At 36.4% G+C, this 20,000-nt stretch overlaps 2 protein-coding genes across 3 annotated transcripts in view; both read right to left on the minus strand.

Annotated features, from left to right (window-relative positions):
• Positions 1 to 430: 430 nt before the first annotated feature.
• LOC113810391 (uncharacterized) lies at positions 431 to 8,211 on the minus strand. Of its 2 annotated transcripts, none has more exons than XM_070124817.1 (7): positions 8,071 to 8,211; positions 6,074 to 6,279; positions 5,394 to 5,486; positions 4,164 to 4,272; positions 3,501 to 3,552; positions 2,466 to 2,618; positions 431 to 2,146 (listed from the first exon to the last, which is right to left on the minus strand). In XM_070124817.1, the coding sequence occupies exons 2-7, from the start codon at positions 6,250 to 6,252 to the stop codon at positions 1,740 to 1,742; spliced, it is 993 nt and encodes a 330-aa protein (XP_069980918.1). In that variant the 5' UTR covers positions 6,253 to 6,279; positions 8,071 to 8,211; the 3' UTR covers positions 431 to 1,739. The 2 variants fall into 2 exon arrangements, with proteins under 2 accessions (XP_069980918.1, XP_069980917.1); XM_070124816.1 differs by having other exon boundaries at positions 8,060 to 8,176.
• Positions 8,212 to 10,550: 2,339 nt separating this feature from the next.
• The window catches only part of LOC113810390 (centromere protein F), a 20,099-nt gene continuing 10,649 nt past the window's right edge, over positions 10,551 to 20,000 (minus strand). Inside the window, exons 17-32 of the mRNA XM_070124818.1 lie at positions 19,108 to 20,000; positions 18,686 to 18,946; positions 18,338 to 18,521; positions 17,954 to 18,196; positions 17,700 to 17,828; positions 17,083 to 17,502; positions 16,854 to 16,955; positions 16,622 to 16,762; positions 16,239 to 16,390; positions 14,171 to 16,004; positions 13,911 to 14,024; positions 13,168 to 13,335; positions 12,807 to 12,941; positions 12,042 to 12,618; positions 11,619 to 11,713; positions 10,551 to 11,443 (exon numbers count right to left, since the gene is read on the minus strand). The exon at positions 19,108 to 20,000 is cut by the window's right edge and continues 936 nt beyond it. Of these exons, the coding sequence (XP_069980919.1) occupies positions 11,306 to 11,443; positions 11,619 to 11,713; positions 12,042 to 12,618; positions 12,807 to 12,941; positions 13,168 to 13,335; positions 13,911 to 14,024; positions 14,171 to 16,004; positions 16,239 to 16,390; positions 16,622 to 16,762; positions 16,854 to 16,955; positions 17,083 to 17,502; positions 17,700 to 17,828; positions 17,954 to 18,196; positions 18,338 to 18,521; positions 18,686 to 18,946; positions 19,108 to 20,000 (5,586 nt within the window). The 3' untranslated portion in view covers positions 10,551 to 11,305. The remainder of the gene's footprint in view (positions 11,444 to 11,618; positions 11,714 to 12,041; positions 12,619 to 12,806; positions 12,942 to 13,167; positions 13,336 to 13,910; positions 14,025 to 14,170; positions 16,005 to 16,238; positions 16,391 to 16,621; positions 16,763 to 16,853; positions 16,956 to 17,082; positions 17,503 to 17,699; positions 17,829 to 17,953; positions 18,197 to 18,337; positions 18,522 to 18,685; positions 18,947 to 19,107) is intronic.

The following is a 20,000-nucleotide window of genomic DNA, read 5'->3' on the forward strand; positions in this document are numbered from 1 at the left end:
CCCTCCTCTCCCTCTTCCCCCCTACCCCCCTCTCTCCTCCCCCTCCTCTCCTCCTACCCCCCCTACCCCCCTCTCTCCTCCCCGTCCTCTTTCGTGAATATGTCTATGAGTATTATAGATATATCGTATTATGTTATACTGATTATCTTTTTTTAGTCTTTTTTGTTTGGGTATTAAATGTTGTTATGTAGGTATGTTTGTGTTCTTTTTATTCTTTTTTGTTTGTTTTCGTATTCAATTTCGCTATGTAGGTATGTTTATGTGTAAGTCTATTGTATGTGTTATTTTGCGTATTGGATTTCGCTGTGTAGGTATGTTTACGTGTGTCTATTGTATGTGTTATGTACTGTGTGAATTTGTAGGTGTTAAATTGTTTTAATTATTATGTGGGAATTATCAAGGGAAAATGATGAAAAATAATATACATCAATTGATTCACAGTATTTATTAATAGTTATAATGGGGACAAATGTAGTGGTGATGATGATGATGTTGGTGATGATGATGGTGATGATAACAAGGGTCATTTTCATCCTCAGTGCAGTTAGCTATTCTAGAAACACTATCTTCATTTCTCATAATGATGATGATAATAATGATGATAATAACAATGATAACAGTATTGATAATGATAAAAGTAATAATAATAATAATGATGAAAATACAATTGATAATAATGAAACAAACATAATAATGATAGTAATCATAATACCAATAACAGTAATGATAATATTACTACTAATGATAATGATAATAATGGTAAATATGATAATGATAACAGTAGTAATAATAATAATGGCAATAATGACAATAATAATAAAACAACAATTATAATGATAATCATAATAATAATGATAAAAATTACTACTATTATCATCCTTATAATGATAATAACAATAATAATAGTGATAATAATAACACCAATAATAATAATTATGATAATAAAGATAGTGATAACAATAAAAACATGGTAAAAATCTTAATCCTAAGATTTATAAAAATAACGAAAATAATAATAATCATTAATATAATGACTATTACAATGGTGACAATAATGACAACAACAACAAAACAACAACAATAACAAGTCATGATAATTGAATCCTTTATGACAATTATCATCTTCATCAAAATATAATACAGGCTAATGACTCATAAACAAAACGAAAAAAAACGAACACAAACACATTTAGATTAATGAAAAGGACAAAAAAGGAAACAGAATATATACACATATTTGAAACTTCTAATAGAAATTATAAAATAAGGATGCATTCATTCTCCTAATATAATGTACTGAGTGAACGATAGACAGAAAAAAAGAAAAAAAGAAAAAAGAATAAAAACATAACTTATTGAATTAAATACAAAAGTTTCCCTTGGAATCACTGGTTTTCTTTCTTCCACTATTTGTAAGATTTTTAAAAGTCTTTTTCTCTCTCCTTTTTTCATATATTGTCTTTTCTCTCTTCTTTTTTTCATCTACTGTCTTTATGTCTTTTTTCATCATCTGCTGTCATTTCCCCTTTTTCTTTTTCTCTCCTTGTTATGTCTTTTCTCCCTCCATTTTTTCATCTATAGGTTTTCTCTCTCTATCTATCATCTGCCGTCATTTCTCTCCTTTCTTCATACACTGTCTTTTTCTCTCTCTCTTTTCTTTCATCTAAAAATAATTGCCCTTTCTCTCTCTTCTTTCCATCACTGTCTTTCTCCTCTTCCTCTTTCCCTTCCTCCATTCACTACACTTTCTTCAACAGCCTTTCAAACCTCCTGAAGGCAACCTCAACGACCTCCCACTTCCACAGGAGAAGGACTAGAGCGAGGACCTGCGCCAGGAAGGGCCCCAGGAACAGACCCCACTGTGCGAGCTTCTTGTTATACATAGCTATCTGAGGAAGGGACAACAACAGCCAGAAAAAGGTATTCACCATCATCAGACCTCGTTTCCTAGTCATGGAGAGCGCGTATAAAAATGCTATTGGGATCGGATAGAATAACTTTCTGGGCCAGGACATGATTTTGTTTCCGTCGACGTACATTTTGAGACTCATGATGTAATTGGTAGTTAGGATGAATGCGGAGCCTCCTGCCATCCAGCTTACTTTGAACACGTTTCCCACCATTGCTAGAGAAACCACGCGGCCACCTGGAAAGAGAGAAGGGAATGAGAAGAGAAGATATCTATTGTGCTCTAAATCGATGTTACATTCTTCAACTGTTTTGATATGTTTCGATCTGTTTTGACTTTGAAAAATCATGATGGTAATAAAAAGAATATGAAATAGATAACAGAAGCGGTATGTAAACAAACACAATCGCTCATTGAATCCTTAAATCCGGGTTGAGTCACGGTTTAGCGCGCCGAAGAAAAAAAACAAACAATACCCAAGAAAAAATGTTTACAAAAAATGCCAAATAAATAAATATACACATAAATAAAACAAAACAAAACAAAAAAAAATTACCCAGATTCAGCATCGTGGCTATAACAATCACCAGAAAATCAGTGATCTTGAGTTTGTCATGTTCTTCTTCGAAATATTCCTTCCTGATGTAACAGACGACGGAACACACGGCCATTGACACACAAAGAGACGCCAAGGCAAATATCAAGTAGACTGTGACAAAGAGAGAAAGAGATGGGAATTAATAAAACTTTCAATGTAATTAATAAATATAATGCATATGAAAAGAGGAAGAGGAGGAGGATAATAACATTTGATTATAATAATAATGATAATAATAATAATAAGATGATAATAATAATGATAATAATAATAAGAAGAAGGGCAGCAACACCAAATATAACTGTATTTATGATAATAATAGACGATAATATCGATAACAAAAATAATAATGATAACAATGATGATGGTAGTAGTAATACCAGTAATAATAATAATGATCTTGACAATGATGATAACGATGATAATGATAATGGTGAAGATGATGAGAATAAGTATAATAACAATAACAACAACAATAATAATAACATAATAATAATAAGGTGATGTAGAAGAAATAACAATAACAGAAACAAAACTACAACAATAAGAACACTAATAATAATTTTACTATTATTATTACTTCTACTAAAAATAATGATAATTACAATGATAATGATAATAATAATAATAATAGTAATAGTAATAACAATAATAGTAACAATTACAGCAACAAAAATAATATCAATAACAATAATAATAATAATAATATGATGATAATATTCAGGGATGAAGAGAGAGGGAGTGAAAGAGAGAGAGAGAGAGAGAGAGAGAGAGAGAGAGAGAGAGAGAGAGAGAGAGAGAGAGAAAGGGAGAGAGAGAGAGAGAGAAAGAAAGAGAGAGAGAGTTAGAGATAGACATACACATAGACACAGATAAAAAAGAAAAAAAACATAGACAGACATACAACCAGACAGACATATAAGAGGGAAATGTGTATAGAAATATGGAGATAAAATGCATACTGAACAGTCATTAAAGAAAATATGTACTTACAATCCAAAGAGTCAATAGTACTGTCCCACCAAAAATGGAGGATGAGATATGTCTGAAAAACAACATAGTGTTAGTGTGATTATAAGTCTCATAATGGCATGATTTTAGTAAAATGGATATTAGCTAATTGTAGTGGAGTTGAATCTTCATAAAACACGAATTAAAGAGAAATTCAATCAGTTTTATCATTTAATCTCTCCATGAAAGTTGATATTCATTTTCATGCATTTCTGTGACCTTTGAAAACACGACTTTTCCTTGTTCAGAATTTAAATACAAAGTGTTTTTTTCTTTTCTTTTTACCTGATGTATCGTCTATGGCAGATCGCCCAAATCGTTATTTATTTTCGTGCATTTCTTAAGCAGAATTTAAAATAATAATAATAAAAAAAAAGATAAACCACAATTCGTTTTTATTAAACTAATATAGTTCTAATAATACAGTAAAGTGACTTTTCTTTTTACCTGAAGCAGCAATTAAAAAAAAACATAAGATAAACCACAATTTGTTTTTATTAAACGGATTTAGTTCTAATAATACAGTAAAGTGACTTTTCTTTTTACCTGAAGCAGCAATTAAAAAAAAACATAAGATAAACCACAATTTGTTTTTATTAAACGGATTTAGTTCTAATAATACAGTAAAGTGACTTTTCTATTTACCTGAAGTATTGCCTGAGGCAGATCTCCCAAAGTACACTGGAAAAGCTTCATCACAGACACCCAGTATTCTGCACTCCAGCTGGTAGGTGACTTCAGCCACTCCAGGTGCCTGAAAAATTACGTTTTGTGATTTGGTGGTGAAAATGATGCTTTGTTGGAGTGACGGCCGGTGTGGAGTATGGTTTGGCTTCATTGGTGTCTGTGAAGTGGAGTTGTCTTAGCAAGAATATAGTCTCTGTCTCTGTCTGTCTCTGTTTCTGTTTCTGCCTCTATCTCTGTCTCTCTGTTTCTCTCTCCTTGTCTCTGTCTCTGTCTCTCTGTCTGTCTGTCTCTGTCTGTCTGTCTGTCTGTCTGTCTGTCTGTCTGTCTCTCTCCCTCTCTCTCTCTCTCTCTCTCTCTCTCTCTCTCTCTCTCTCTCTCTCTCTCTCTCTCCCCTTCTCCTTCTCCTTCTCCTTCTCCTTCTCCTTCTCCTTCTCCCTCTCCCTCTCCCTCTCCCTCTCCCTCTCCCTCTCCCTTTCCCTCTCCCTCTCCCTCTCCCTCTCCCTCTCCCTCTCCCTCTCCCTCTTCTTCTTCTCCCTGTCCTTCTCCCTCTCCTTTTCCCCTTCTTCTAGGGGTGAGAGAGAGAAAATTCTAAAATGTTAAAATGTATCTTTTATCATCGCTTGTTTTGATATAAGCTTCTTGATGCTCCAGACATTTCCCAATTCACATACACTTCTCATCTATCTCCCCCAAAATAGAAATATTTATAAAATATAGGCTTAGAAAAAGGGGGGTGGCCAAGGGGACGACCGCCTCCCCCCCCCCACTCTGGAATGGAAGGGGGCGGGACCCAACTTCTGCCCCCCACCCCACCCCACTCCTCAACTTGCGAGGACATTCCCCGTAAATATACAATTAGTGCATTTCCTTAGTTACTCTTTGTTGGGAACACTGAGCCCATGCAGCTGAGATGGCAGATACAACTTAGTCTGATGTTCAAGATGAAATAACCATTATGTATTATTATTAAGTATTATCTAGATAAGAATGTCTTGATATTCTGCGACCCCCAAAACCCTGACTATTTATTTTTTTATTATTATTTTTTTTTTTTGGGGGGGGGACCTTCTTTGCTTCCCCTATTTCAAAATACTTTCCTACGTCTATGTATAAAGAGAAGATAAAACTTTAAAAATCGTAGGATGACATCAACAACAATAGAAAAAAATAACATATAGACAAACTCACCAGGACAAAGTACTGTAACCTGGGATTAAAATGCGCAATATAATCAACATTTTCTTGCAGTCTGACCTCTGCGGCTGTCTGTTGACTTCGTGTCTGTTTAGGAAAAGGGAGAGAAATAGTTAGTGTGTGTTTATTCTTACATAAAATTAATGTCCGCTTGTAGAATTTTATTATAACTTCTTTATTGCAAATGGAGGAATTAATCATTTTCTAAACACAGACGATCTGTAAGTATTGATAACATCCTGTACAGAATATTTGTAGCAAAAGGAATATTCGTTCTCTCTGAATTGTGGATCAACTTAAACTCATCAGTAACCATACAATAAATAGTTAATTAGGTATAAGTAACAAAGTACATCATTACCGAAGAGATAGAACCAAATTTTAATTGTCAATTATTAACAGGTCGATAACAATTATTGTGATTACATATATCATATAGAACTTACACTGGCATTGTTAAAAAGATGTTTAAATAATGTTATTGTTACTATAATGTTTATTATTACTAAGAATATCACTGTCATAACAACTATTATTATCACCATTACTACTACAACTACTTTCAATTCCCAAACCCAAAACCAAACAAAAATATTAACCCAGCGTTCTCACGTCCAAAAAAAATCGAACAAGAATTTTAACCCAGCGCTCTCCCAGATCCACCAGCCACCTACCTCATGTAATCAAACCAGTTAGTGATCCACCCAGCGAGGCAAAAGATGGCTAAAGTGACGGATCCATACAGGACCGACTCTCCTCCCCTCATAAAGTGTAGGCTCGTGACTAAGGCTGTGAGGATAACGTTGGATAACTGCGCCATTCCTCCGGCGAGTGGCTCCGTGCAGTCCAACATGGCGGCGGCAGAGAGGGCTGGTCACCGCTGCGAAAAAAAATTGAATGAATGTAATTTATGGTTTCTGTAGACCCTGGATTATAGGTTTTATGATTTGTAAAGAACTTGAATTATGAATTTCATAACTTGTATAGACCTTAAATTACAACTATAACTTGTATAGACAAAAAAATTACAACTGTAACACATAAAGCCCTTGAATTATAGTTCTATAACTTGTATAGACCCAAAATGATAACTATAACTCGAACAGCTCTTGAATTATAACTAAATGACTTATGTAGACTTTGAATTACAACTTTTATAAAAAAAAAACTTGAAGTATAACTATCCTACTTGTATAGACCTTAAATTATAACTTTTGAGGTTGCATAAACCTTAAATTATAACTTTATAACTTATATAGACCTTGGATTACAACTTTATAACTTATGTCACTTGAATTACAACTACTTAACCTAGGGGTGACGTTTTAAATTTGCCGATAAAAGGTCGTAGCTCTTAGGTTTGGTCATTAAAAAAATGTCGTATCTTAAAATAATAGCAGTAAATTGCCTCTATTGTTAATTACCTCTAATTATTAATCCTCAATTACCCATTAATTATTAATTACCTCTAGTGTTTTTACTTATTTGTAACTTCCTTTGTGCTTAACTGGAGATTTTTCGAGTTAATAGAAATTTGTTTGTCTTCCGTACATGTGGTATAGTTGCATGTATGTATGTGTATGTGTATGTGTGTGAAGGGCGGAGTGTGGCAATATTTTCAGTTTGTTCCGTACAGAGGAACAATTTAAAAAAAATATGGGAGTATTTTTTGGATATATTTAAAATTTGTCAAAAAGGAGAGATCGAGAGAGAAAAAATATATAAAATTAAGGAAGGTGACTGAACGAAAGAGTAATATATGAGTAAGGGAAGAGAATAAAGTAACAAGAAAAAAATAGATATAAGAAAACTGGTGGATACAGAAAATACAACATAAAGGCTTAAAATATTTAGTCATTTCAAATCCAGCACTCGTGAAATATTTATGAAACCTATCCATAAGTTTGTCATGTCATTTTTTGATATGTCCGTTTTCTTTGTAAACAGGAACGTTTTAGAAAATGGTACCGGGAGAGGGGTAACTCTGGTTAAAAACATTATTTGACACGATTCCAAGAAGATATTTCGCTGTCTCTTCAGAACTTCACGTCCATCGCCTGGGTTATCAATGTTTATTTCAACAACCCATACCAGTTATTTAAAAAAAATGGAAATTTACGTACGCGTACAAGTTTTTTTTTTCTCTCTTCCTTTCCATACATATTTAGATACAATTGCGAGAATAATCCTTAACATAATATACATTATCAAGGTGTGGACATTAACCAAAGACGATAACATGTATACATTGTGTGTGTGTATGTGTGTGTGTGTTTACATACGCACGCACGCACACGCAAACGCAAACACACACACACAAACATACGTATATATATTTATGTGTATGTATATATATATATATATATATGTATATATATACATACATATATATATACATATATGTATGTATATATATATATATATATATATATATATATATATGTATATATATACATACATATATACATATATTCTTACCAATCCTGTTGCACTTCTAAAATATCAATTATTTTCACCACAATCCAAGTAATTCAAAACTGTAAACATAGCGCGATCCGATGCCAGTCCACTAAACAGCAAATAAATATACATTCACCATACCTTTTCGACTAAAAATTAAACAGAAATGAGACCTACACCATAACCATAGGTCAGCTTACCTCTTAATTACCTGTGAATGGTGTGACTATTGAATATATTCTCTAAAAGCACTCGATATTTCCACGACCAATGCAATACGAGGTACTAATATTTTTGTAAACGAATTCGATGAGGAGATAACGGTTCAGAGAAACGGATAAGATACTTTTTTTATCAGATACCTTATCAGACTTAAGACTTTTTGCTATTGACTTTTATTATCTTTATCATCTTCACTATCATCATCATTATTATGGTTATCTGAATTTGTGTATCATTATTACATCTTTTATTGTAATTTCCACACGCATCATATGTGTATTTAAACGTATGCAACAGGAACAACGGAGGGAAGAACAAGAAAATACGAATATTCTTGTGTTTTCTTATTCTTCCTTTCGTTGTTCCTGTTCGTCATGAATTCCATGCATTAAACGTATGTAAACACCTAAAAAATGATATACGTACAAGTAGTATATCTAACCCAGTATAAAGATGAATAGATAAAGATATTAGGCAGAAACTGATAAGGATTTAGTGTGTGTGTGTGCGCGCGTGTGCGTGCGTGCGTGCGTACGTGTTCGTGCGTGCGTGTATGTGCATGTGCATAGATGTAAAGATAAATTCAAATCGAATTTTACATTTACAAAAGTCATTATCATCAACTGATATTAGTTGAAAAGGAGGAAAAATCCGTCCACTGGAATTCAAATGACGCATTATTTTGACAATACTAACGGTCTTTTTTTATGTGAGCTGCACCTCTCATCAAGTTAAGTTTCTTGTGTGCATAGAAACACAAATTGATTGAATTGTATTTATGAAAGTTGCTTTGTAAAGTCGTCGGAATGGTGAGTACAAATAAAAAATAATAATCTTAATCTGAATAATGAAACAACTAACTTTATTTGGTAGTATTATCTATAAGCTCAGGCTTTGCGAGAGGTGATTACTGAATGAGAGGGAGAGAAAGAAATAAGAGAGGATTGAACAGTGAATTAGAGAGAGAGGGAGAAAGAAATAAGAGAGGATTGAACAGTGAATTTGAGAGAAAGAAAGAAAGAAAGAAAGAAAGAAAGAAAGAAAGAAAGAAAGAAAGAAAGAAAGAAAGAAAGAAAGAAAGAAAGAAAGAAAGAAAGAAAGAATGAAAGAAAGAAAGAAAGAAAGAAAGAAAGAAAGAGTGAAAGAAAGAAAGAAAGAAAGAAAGAAAGAAAGAACGAAAGAACAAAAGAAAGAAAGAACGAAAGAACGAAAGAAAGAAAGAAAGAAAGAAAGAGAGAAAAAGAAAGAAAGAAAGAACGAAAGAAAGAAAGAAAGAAAGAAAGAAAGAAAGAAAGAAAGAAAGAAAGAAAGAAAGAAAGAAAGAGGATTGAACAGTGAATTAGAGAGAGAGAGAGAGAGACAGAGAGAGAGAGAGAGAGAGAGAAAGAAAGAAAGAAAGAATGAGGGTTGAACAGAGAATTAGAAAAAGAAAGAAAGAAAGAAAGAAAGAAAGAAAGAAAGAAAGAAAAAAAGAAAGAAAGAAAGAAAGAAAGAAAGAAAGAAAGAAAGAAAGAAAGAAAGAAAGAAAGAAAGAAAGAAAAAGAAAGAGGATTGAACAGAGAACGAGAGAGAGAGAGAGAACGAGAGAACGAGAGAGAACGAGAGAACGAGAGAGAAAGAGAGAGAGAGAGAGAGAGAAAATGAATGACAAAAAAAAAAAAAAAAAAAATAATAATAATTGAGAATATTGTAGAAGTTTGCTAAAAGGAGGAGCTAGCAACAGGCATAGGCAAAGTATTCTGCGAAATCATGAGTGCTTTGCATAAAACTAACATTTGTGGCAGCAACATTCTAAGAGCGGATGTCATCAAAAGTACTCATCATTTTCATATCAATAGTTGATTAATTTCAAAGAATGAGTTTTGAAAAAAAAAAAATAAATAAATAAATAAATAAAAAATAATAAAAAAAATAATCATAAAAATGAATACAAAATGATAATACATAATGATAAAATTACATTCTAACGTTAGGCACCAGTACATTACCTTGAGGCTTTCCAAACAGTCAATGTGTAAAAATATGCTCAAGTTTTCACCAGTTAAATCATTCCTTTTTATTCTCCATTTATTCTTTACCATATTATGTTTTAACTATATTCCCTTTTTCTTCTGGAAATGAAGATGTACTTTACAGCAGGGGATAAATAACAGGTTAATTAGAGGGTGAAGATAATTATGTTATAACTGATAGGTTGGAATACCAATTATCTTAGGAGTAACAGGTTGATGATAAAAAATAATTAAAGTAAAAATACTATTCAAACAAGTTGTATCTATTCACTCATTAGCAACCTGTCAAATGTATCCTTGCCTTAATAAAGATATAATAAACATAATTATTTCTTCACCACACTAAATATTTTATTTCTCGACTCTATATGTAGTATAAAGCAATGAAAAATGTATTTAATAATTTCCTAAAATCCACCCACAATGTCAAAAAACAAAGGTTATCAAAACAAGACACTTAAAGAGATTTTCATATTTTTAATGAAATATAAAAATGTACAAAAGTTTTATAGAAATATGAAGATAATTTATATCCACAAGTGTATAAAAATATGAAAAAATTAAATGTATGTACGCTTTATCTAGACATTAGTCATGGATTGAAGAAGAGAACAGAAAAGAATAAAATAAAACAAATAAAAAATTAAGCAAAATAAAAAGAGGGCAAAAGATGAATAAAAAAATGCGAGGACAGAAACACACAAGAAAATATATATATAAGGGATTAGGCAATCTACATATGTACAATCAATGTGTTCCGACATCTATCAGCAAAAACTCAACATTATCCTGAAGAGTAAAATAATATACATTTTTTTTCTATATGTCAAACGGATCTAAATGAAACGCATCGAATGATAATGGGCAAAATAAATAATTCAAAATTGATCTGCATGCTAAATTCACAAGACCAACCTATTTCCTCCTCTAGTTCTTCAGGAAAATGTTAGAGAGACCTAGGATTTATTTCTTATCATTACCTCTTAGCTAATGTCTAACTAACCTATCAAAATAAAGACCATATTAAAAACTCGGTAAAAAGTGTTTTTTCTTTTTTCTGCTTCTTTTTTACCCTTTTCAACTAAATGTACCTAACTTTGCATTCAAAGTTTTTTAACCGTGTCTCGGAATTAAAACAAAAGATAAAGAAAAAGGTGACCTCAATCATGTCAAAAACTAATACAAGATAATATGTTGACACACACACACAAGCTACTGTGTCTTGCATTCGTCGGATCTGGCGGCAGGTTGAGGAGGCTTTCCTCGAAGGCCGATGCTGGCACGGGTCATGCGTCTCTCACTGGGTCTGATTGGGCTGTTTGTGCTCAATGATTTCAGGGGGCCACCCATCTAGGAAGGAGAAAACCAACAGTTAATACCTATCTTAAAATCCTTTCTAGTTAAATGTCTATTTTACCAACTTGGGAGCTTCATTTCAACAACTTTAGACTGATAATATGACTTGCTTTTTCTCTTTTCAATCAAGAATTAGACTATAATGTGTAACACCTGATATTTTACAGACCTGTGACTTGTCATTAGAATCGTACTTCTTGACCAGAGTAGTTGATCTTCTCATCACCCCTGGGCTCTCTGCACCGGAAGGAAGGTCATTCAGACCTGGGTAAAAAGAAAAAAAGGTTGAAAAGGATTACGATTAAGCATGCAAAAATAATAAGCTTTATTATCCAAGGACTGTGACCATCCGTATTTCATTTCAGTGATGCATTCATTCCCTTTAAAACTAATCTATCCCATACTCATGCAGAGCTTTGTTAACTCTTGCTCTATCTTGTCCATTTATTCATTTAAATCCGGATCAAACCACAAAATCACACTTTACATTTCCTAGCCTTCTGGTTCATTAAGCTTGAAATCCATTTTACTCTCATTTTCATTACATTTCACTATTCATCAACACCAATGTATTCCTCTTCCTACTTCTTACCTTGCTTTACTTTTGATGGAAGGCCTTCAACAGCGGCCTCAGGAGATTCTGGGATAACAGTGGATTTGCGCTTGCGTTTCTCCTGGCTCATGGAGGTCGATGCGCAAACTCGCTTCAAGGCACGCTTCATTTCATCATCATCTGCAACCAAGGACTTCCGCCCCTGAGACTGAAGCACCTCTGGAAGAGAATTTTCATCGACAGTCTGAATGAGTGAACGGCGGGTCCTCACTCCAGATGGTTGCTGGCTCTTGTTAGCAGGAGGTATCTTCATAGTCGATGCCATGCGTGTTACTGCTCTTGATTTCACTTGGGGCATGTCCGACAATCTCGGTTCCTGGGTCTGCGAGCTCCCTATGACTTCAGGACTCTCCAGCGCCTCAGACCTTTGGGTGACCTGCATGGGATTGGCCAGCTGAGGGGATGACTTGGCTGGCTTCAAAACAGACTTCTGGAGGTCCTGGGCCTTATCTTGGCTCTGTTCTGCCTTCAACTTTTTGATCTGTGCTTGCAGAAGCTTAACTTTGGATTTCATGTTGTCGTTTGCTTCTTCTAGGTCGTGCATTTTTTTCAACACCTGAAAAAGCATTGAAATATAAATGTAAGCAATAATGACAGACTGTATTATAATGTTACAAACCATCTTCCTCCAGGATATACATGCCCTGTGCTTTGTTAATACTTTTTTATACAATGGTCATAAAAAGCAATCACAAAGTTCTAAACAAAAGTACTCAATCATATTCTAACGACAACTGGACTGACCTCAATCTGCTGGCTTGCCTGTTGTTCTGCTTCCCCATTCTTTTCATTAAAACGTTTCTGCCAGTGTTCCACCTCCTGCTTGGTCTCCTCCAAGTTTTTACGGCACTGTGTTGCATCTGTGTCTGTTTCTTTCACCTGCATTAAAAGGCATTGAGCTCCATTAGCAAGCAGTGAGCCAAAGAAGACTGCAGAAAATTATATGCATGTCTTTCTGTATTCATTATTGGATTTTTATTAAAAAAAGAAAGAAAAATTTCTTTTCTTTCACTAAAGGACAAATGGTGCAACATAATCAAATTTCGTCAAACATAAACCAGGAATATGCATAACAAATAAATTGACCATATCTCTGTTATGTCACCTTTTCCTTCAGCTGTTCCACTTCCTCTTCCAGCTGTTCCACATGCTTCATGCACTCCTTCAGTTCACTCTCCTTCTTCCTGCCGATGTTCTGGACGAGGGAGAACTTGGCGCGGAGTGAGTCGAGGTCTGTGCGGGATTCCTTGACCAGAACCCCCAACTCTTCAATCTGAGGGTTAGAAAGAGAGGCCATGTGATTCATATAATGCCAAACATATTCTTGTGTGTGCAGGTGCAAATGCAAATACAGAAATACTTGAAATATACATGAGCTATGACAATAATAACAATAATAATAGTTGTCATAATAATAAGAATAACATAACAATCATTTAAAAAATTCCTGGATCTGGATCACCACCAAAATTTAATGGCATCTAAGTTGGGCTAAGACACCACTGGTAAAAAATTCATAAAGATCTGTTATAACTTTTTGAGTTATTCTGCTAACCAATGAAAAAACAAATCAGTGCTACCAAAACCATAACCACTGTGTCAGAGCTAATTATACCACCAAACACAATTTATGCACATGCTCCAGAATATCAAAAATGACTTACAAATGCCCCACATTAGCTTACAAAGTATGAAACCTTTCAGATACTAAAAATCAGATCTGCCAAAATAAACTGATTAAAACATACCATCTCTTAAAAAGAAAAATCATTGCATCCAGAATAACAAACAAACCAACGAAACACAAACACACACACATATTTATTTAAAAGTGGGAGCTAAATCTACCTTGGCTTCTTTTGATGTCACAGACTTCTCTAACTTTTCAGCAGATGCTGCTTTATCCTTGAGCTGTGACACCTCTACCTGTAGGGCTGCTTTATCCACCATCAGGCTTGTTGTCTGCAAAGGCCAGGGAGGAAAGAAACACATTAAAATAGACTCTCAACCCATCCTCACAACTTTACAAAATTTAAAAAGCTGAAGACAATGCAACCATGTATTGAATTATAAGTACTGCCCAAACTAGGTGACTATAATGTACAAACCTCTGACAGCTTGTTAGTGAGGTTGTCCTTAGCAACCTGAAGCTCCTCATTTGCAGTTTGCACTTCATCTTGCAGCCTGACAACCTCCTTGTTAAGTGAGGCAGCATCTTCCTCCTTCTTGCTCAAGTCCTGTCTTAGGACATCTCCCGTCTCTTGTTGGTCCTTCAACTGTTGCTTCAGTTCTGCCAGGTTGTTCTGCAAAGTTGCAATGGTCTCCTTCTGGGATGCAATTTCTTGCTTGGATGCAGTAATCTCTCCCTCCGCATCAGCAAGGCGAGATTTTGCAGCCTCTAGTTCTGACATCACATCAGTCTTCTCCTTTGACAAGTTTTCCTCACGTGACTGAAGATTTTCATAATCTTGCTTCAGTTGCTCCTTCTCTTTCACGAGTTGTTCCTTCCCTGTTGCCCATTCCTCTTTTTCTGATCTTAATAATTCTACATCTGTGCTCAGCTTCTCCTTTTCTTTCTGTTGTTCTTCATTTTTGTTCCTCAGTTCCTCATTCTCCAACAGCAGTGTTTCCTTGAGTGATGTCACCTGCTTGAGCTCTACAGTTAGCTCTTCAATGTCCATGCTGCTCTGTTCAGCTAAGGTAGCCAACTTTTGCTTTTCAATTACGATCTTTTCATTCTCTAACTTCAGACTCTCGACTTGTGACTGTTCCTGTTCCTTCTGCGAAACAAAGGAGTCAATTTGACTCTGCAGGCTTTCCCTTTCCTCCTCAGTTTCCTTGCTTTTTTCTTCCAGCAATGCTCGGTCTGATAACATCTGCTGCTTCTCTAGAGACAGCTTTTCATTTTCTTGATGTAGATTGTCCTTGTCAGATGCCAAGTCATCCTTTTCCTTCATAACAGCTTCATATTTGGACTGAAGCTGTTCCTTTTCAGAAAGTACTTGTTCCTTTTCAAGAACAACTGAATCCTTCTCTGACTGCAGTTCTTCATACTCCTTCAAGCACTTTTCTTTTTCTGCCACAGTTGTCTCCAGCTTTGCAACCAGCTCCTGCATTTTACTGGCAAGTTCATCTCGCTCAGATGAAGCACCTTGTAGTTGTTCAGAAAGCTTGTTATTTTCCTCTTCCATTTTTTCAATTTGCTTGATATATTCCTGACATTCTGTCTGGTGCTGATTTACTACATCCTCCAAATTCTTCATTGTGTCTGTCAAGGACTTCTTATCATTTTCTATTTCCTCTCTTTCTTTTGTACTATCTTCATGCAGCTTTTTAAGCTCATCATATTTCTTTTCCAGCATTTCATTTTCAGTCTGGAGGTTTTCATATTTTTCTCTTAACTTCAACAGTTCCTCTGCATCCTCTTGACTCTGGTTCCTCTCCTGTATTGACCCCTTGAGCTCCTGGTTCTCCAAAAGTAGTGATTCGTTTTGCAGCACCAGTTCAGTGTTACGAGCAATCAACTCTTTGTTGCCAGAGACAGCCTCATCCAGCCGCTGTGACATGGTCAAGCCCTGAGTATCCAGGTCCTGTTTCTCCATCATGAGGTCATCCAGCTGCAGTATCATTTCTTCCTCCTTCTTGGTCAGGGTCTCGTTGTCTGAGGTGAGAACGTCATTGCGGCAGACTAACTCATTGATCTGGGTACTCAGGTCCTCGATGGTGCCAGCCAGTTCCTCATTGCGGCTGATGAGGAGGTCGTTCTTAGTGGTCAGCTCATCGTTCTTGGAGCTCAGCTCCTCGTTCAGGAAAGCAAGCTCTTCACTCTTTTTATGGCTGTCTTCTAGTTCCTGTAATCTGTTCCTATTGTCTGCTACCTCTTGAAGTTCTTTTTGCAGGGTGCTATATTTTTCCTTCAGGTTATTATGCTCCTCTTGCAGTCTGCATCACAAGATAATGTAAAGTATTAGAAAATAAAGCTAAAAACATAAGTGATCTTTACAATATTATTATTCATCTTTCAGAAAGAAAAAGAAAGAAAGAAAGAAGAAAAAAGGGGCTGAAAAGAGGTAAGTACCCTCTGTTAATTATACATCATCTGGGAGTTAAGATTTCAATACCTGTTATTATAACTGAAGAAGAATGGGAAAAAAAAGACAGATACTATATACATACCTGGCAATCACTTCATTCAAAGAAGAAATAGTATCTGCTTGTGAGTCTGCGAATGTCTCAACTGTTGAGGAACTACGCAGCTGCTCCAGTTCTTCCTTCATGCGTTCTTTGCCTTCACTAGCTGACTTCATTTCAGCTTCCAGCAGATTCACCTGGGGTTAATTGCACACACACACATAAATTTCAAGGAACATATTAAACAAGACATTTTTTTAAATGTTGCCCTTAGAAAAATTCAACACACTAGACAAGTAATCAGAAGCAAACTTTTACTTTGATGACAACCGCCACTGAACAAATCACACAATACCAGGCAAATCTTGTTCTGCAGCCTTTCCTCACACTCCCTACCCCTACTAACTCTTCCCTCAGCCAAGCCTTACCTTGTCTTCCAGTTCCTGAGCCATGTCCTGGTACAGCTTATTTTGCTCCTGAGTCTTCCTGAGGTCGAACATTGCCTGCTTGAGCTGGTCTTGTGACTCTTGCACTTCACACTTCAGGCCATTCAGCTCATCTTGAGAGACCTGAGGAGAGAAGCCAATTATCATCACAATCTTTTTTTTTTGACTCTGTTACCGTTAAGCAATACTTTACAAACAGAAAAGAAGTACATACTGTGAGTTGTCCTCTGGCAAGGTTCAACTCCGTCTGCAGAGCTGCAATATCCACCAGGGAGTTGTCTTTCCTAGGCGACTCACTAGTCACTGGCAGGTCTCTCTAATGTAGGAGAAAATACGACTTGAACTCCAAAAGTATAAAAACAAACATTCAAAAAATGAAACTGTACATCCTAGATTATATGTAGAAACACACAGAGCTGGCTGCAAATGTGAAAAACCCTTACCTGTAAACTCTTCAATTTAGCCATCTCTTGGCTCAAGTGCGATAGTTCTTCTTCCTTGGCTGCAAGGCTAGTCTGCAAGCAAGCAATCTGGTCTTTGAGGACAGCCATTTCGTTCTCCCTCTCCTCTGCCTCCCTGTTGTTATCACTCGTTCTGTTGCATCTCAGCTCCTCCAACTCTTCTGTTGTTATGTTGAGTTGCTGCTGGAGCTCCAATATAGTCTGCTCAGCCTTCTTCAGCTCTTCTTCTGTTGTCTGGAGCTGCTCCTGAGAATAATTTGTTTTTACCTTCTCTTCACTGGCATCCTTCAGCTGTGCTTTTAGCTGCTGCTCCTTCATCCTAAGATTCTGCACCTGAGAGTGAAGCTTCTGGTTGCTGGCTTCCACAGAGTTCAGACGTCTGATGAGATCAGAGTTCTCCTTCTGAAACAAGAGAGCCAGGTTCCTAATCAGATATATCCTTTATATAAAATGGACATATACTAAAATTGTAAAATTCAAATCTATACAGGAGAATGCATCATGCACACACACATATACACACATACACACACACACACATACATACATACACACATACACATACACACATGCATGCACACAACTTTGTGATACTTTACCTTCATCATTTCATCTGAGGTTGTATCATCTCGCTGCTGCTGCATCATGACAATCACATCCCTGTAATTCTCGTAGTCACTTTGGATGGCTTCTGCTCTCTTTCTCTCCACTTCCCACTTGTTTGTCATCTGCAGTAAATAAAACACAATGTTAGCAACTACTGAGGAGTGGCATAAACAGCACACATGTTCATCTAGCAAAATTCCACACCTAAAAAATGTGTATCTTTAGAATGATGCATAAAATCACTCACCTGTCTCAGATTCTCTTCTAGATAATTGACTTCCTTTGCCAGAGTGGCTTGAGAGTCGCACTGTCCCGCCAGGTCTGCTTGAGTAGATGAAAGTAGTGCTTCCAATACTGCTATCCGCGCGTCAAGGGCTTTGCGAATTTCCTTGACATGAGTCTCTGCTTGCTTAGCGATTGCGGTCTGCCTAGCCGATTCTTGCTTCTCAGCAAGTAGCAGCTCTTCCAGTTCATTTATATCAACGTTGTTCTGAGATGATGGAATGGATAATGCTTATTATTTTAGTGGGAAAAATTTAGCAATTAATGACATTCGCATGGTGTCTAAACTATTGGCAATGTTACATACCATATCCAAGATCTAGCAGATTAAAAGGTAAAGAACACAAACCTTAATGCATTCCTGCTCAAGCTTCAGCACTTTTTCCCTCCACCCTTCGCTCTCAATGCACTTTTCTTCATACATTACTCTATCAATGTAATTCTTCTTGGTGGTTTCCAGAGTCCTCATTGCATTCTCTAGTAACTCTCGCTGTTCATTGCTCTGCAAAGAGAGGGTCTGGCGTTCCTCTAGCCTGTGAAGAGAGATTTAAATTCATTACTTTACACTGTTGATTTCTGCCATTTTAGGTTTATTATTCTGAAAAAGAGGTTAAAAAAGCAGTAAGAAAATACCTCTCCATAAACCACTAAATTTTAAAATTTCACCCTCGTGAGACTAGAAAAGAAATAAACTTACGCTGCATCCAGTTTCTTAGCCAATTCTTCCATGTCACTTTCCTTGGTTTGTATTTCACTCTTCAGCCTTACAATTTCCTCATTCAGGTTGGCAATGGCTGCTTCAGCACCAGAGGCTTCCTTCTGCAACTTTTCCTCCAGCTGTTGTTGTGCTGCTTGTAGTTCCATGCATTCGTGACTCTTGGCCTCCAGAGACGAGCTCAGTTCCTGCTTGACAGATTCAACACTTTCTTGGCTCAGCTGCAAGTTCTCCAACTGGTCCCTAGAAAGAAGGAAAAAAGAGGTGTTAACATGCTTAAAACAGATATTCCTGTACGCTACACTGAATTTCAATATTCTACTTAACTCAGCCTCATCTAAATGACTAGGTAAATTGAGTCTCTGCAAACTTCTGTTAAACCATGTCACTAGCTTCAGACTTACGTTAAGCTTTTATTGGTAGTATTCATCTGCTCAATTTCTGCTGCCAGCAATGCCTTCTCCTCCTTGAGTGCGGACAGGGAAGTTTGAAGGGTATCCAGTTCGGCCTTCCATTCTTCCTTCTGGACCTCCAACTGGGAGACGGCCTCCTTTAGGCAATTCATGGAGGTCTGCTGGGATTCCACCTCCTCCTCATAGGCTGCCTTAGCTTCTCTCAGCGCTGCTGCTTGCTCCTCAACCTCGCGAAGGCTCTTTGCAACTTTTTCAATCTCTTGCACCTTTTCACTATATCTTGCCCTCTCAGCATCTAAGAGTCCTTGATGCTCATGGAGGGAGGTGAGGGTGGCTTCCTTCTCCTTTGTGATCACTTCAATATTACTCTTCAGGGACTCCATCTCATTTAGTTTCTGCTCAAGTTCTTGGCTTAGTGTGGCAAGTTGGGATGAGGTAGCCTCACTTTCTTCCTTCATCTGTGACAGCTGGCTCTGCACAGCCTCAACCTTATATTCTGCCTCATCAGAAATATTTTCAAGGTCCATCTCTAACTGACTCATCTTCTGAGAACTTATAATTGCTTCCTCTTCCAGCTTTTCTATACGAGCATTTGCCTCCTCTACTCTCTCACTGGCACTCTGGAGCTGCTCTTGCAGTGCCTGAGCCTCTGCCTGCTTCAGTTCAATTTCCTCTTCCTTCTTCTCCAGGGTCTTAATGATGGCCTCACACCTGTCCACAGCCTCCTTTGACTTGTTCTCCAGTGCCTCCTTTGTTGCTTCCAAGTCCTTCACATGAGCAGTGGTTTTCTGCATCTCCTCTTCCAACCTGTTAATGTTTTGGGTTTGGGTCTCTAAAGTGCTACTGATGTTTTGAAGCTCTTCAACCTTGCCCTGGAGAGCATC

The sequence above is a fragment of the Penaeus vannamei genome, chromosome 8, assembly GCF_042767895.1.
Source record: "Penaeus vannamei isolate JL-2024 chromosome 8, ASM4276789v1, whole genome shotgun sequence".
NCBI classification, from domain to species: domain Eukaryota; kingdom Metazoa; phylum Arthropoda; class Malacostraca; order Decapoda; family Penaeidae; genus Penaeus; species Penaeus vannamei.

Excerpts from the sequence above, each read along its gene's own strand:
- LOC113810391 (XM_070124817.1), bottom strand. The coding sequence starts at position 6,252 with ATGTTGGACTGCACGGAGCCACTCGCCGGAGGAATGGCGCAGTTATCC. Across the intron at positions 5,487-6,073 it reads AACTGGTTTGATTACATGAG|ACACGAAGTCAACAGACAGC; the intron begins GTAGGTGGCTGG and ends TTTCCTAAACAG. Across the intron at positions 4,273-5,393 it reads GGTTACAGTACTTTGTCCTG|GCACCTGGAGTGGCTGAAGT; the intron begins GTGAGTTTGTCT and ends GTAATTTTTCAG.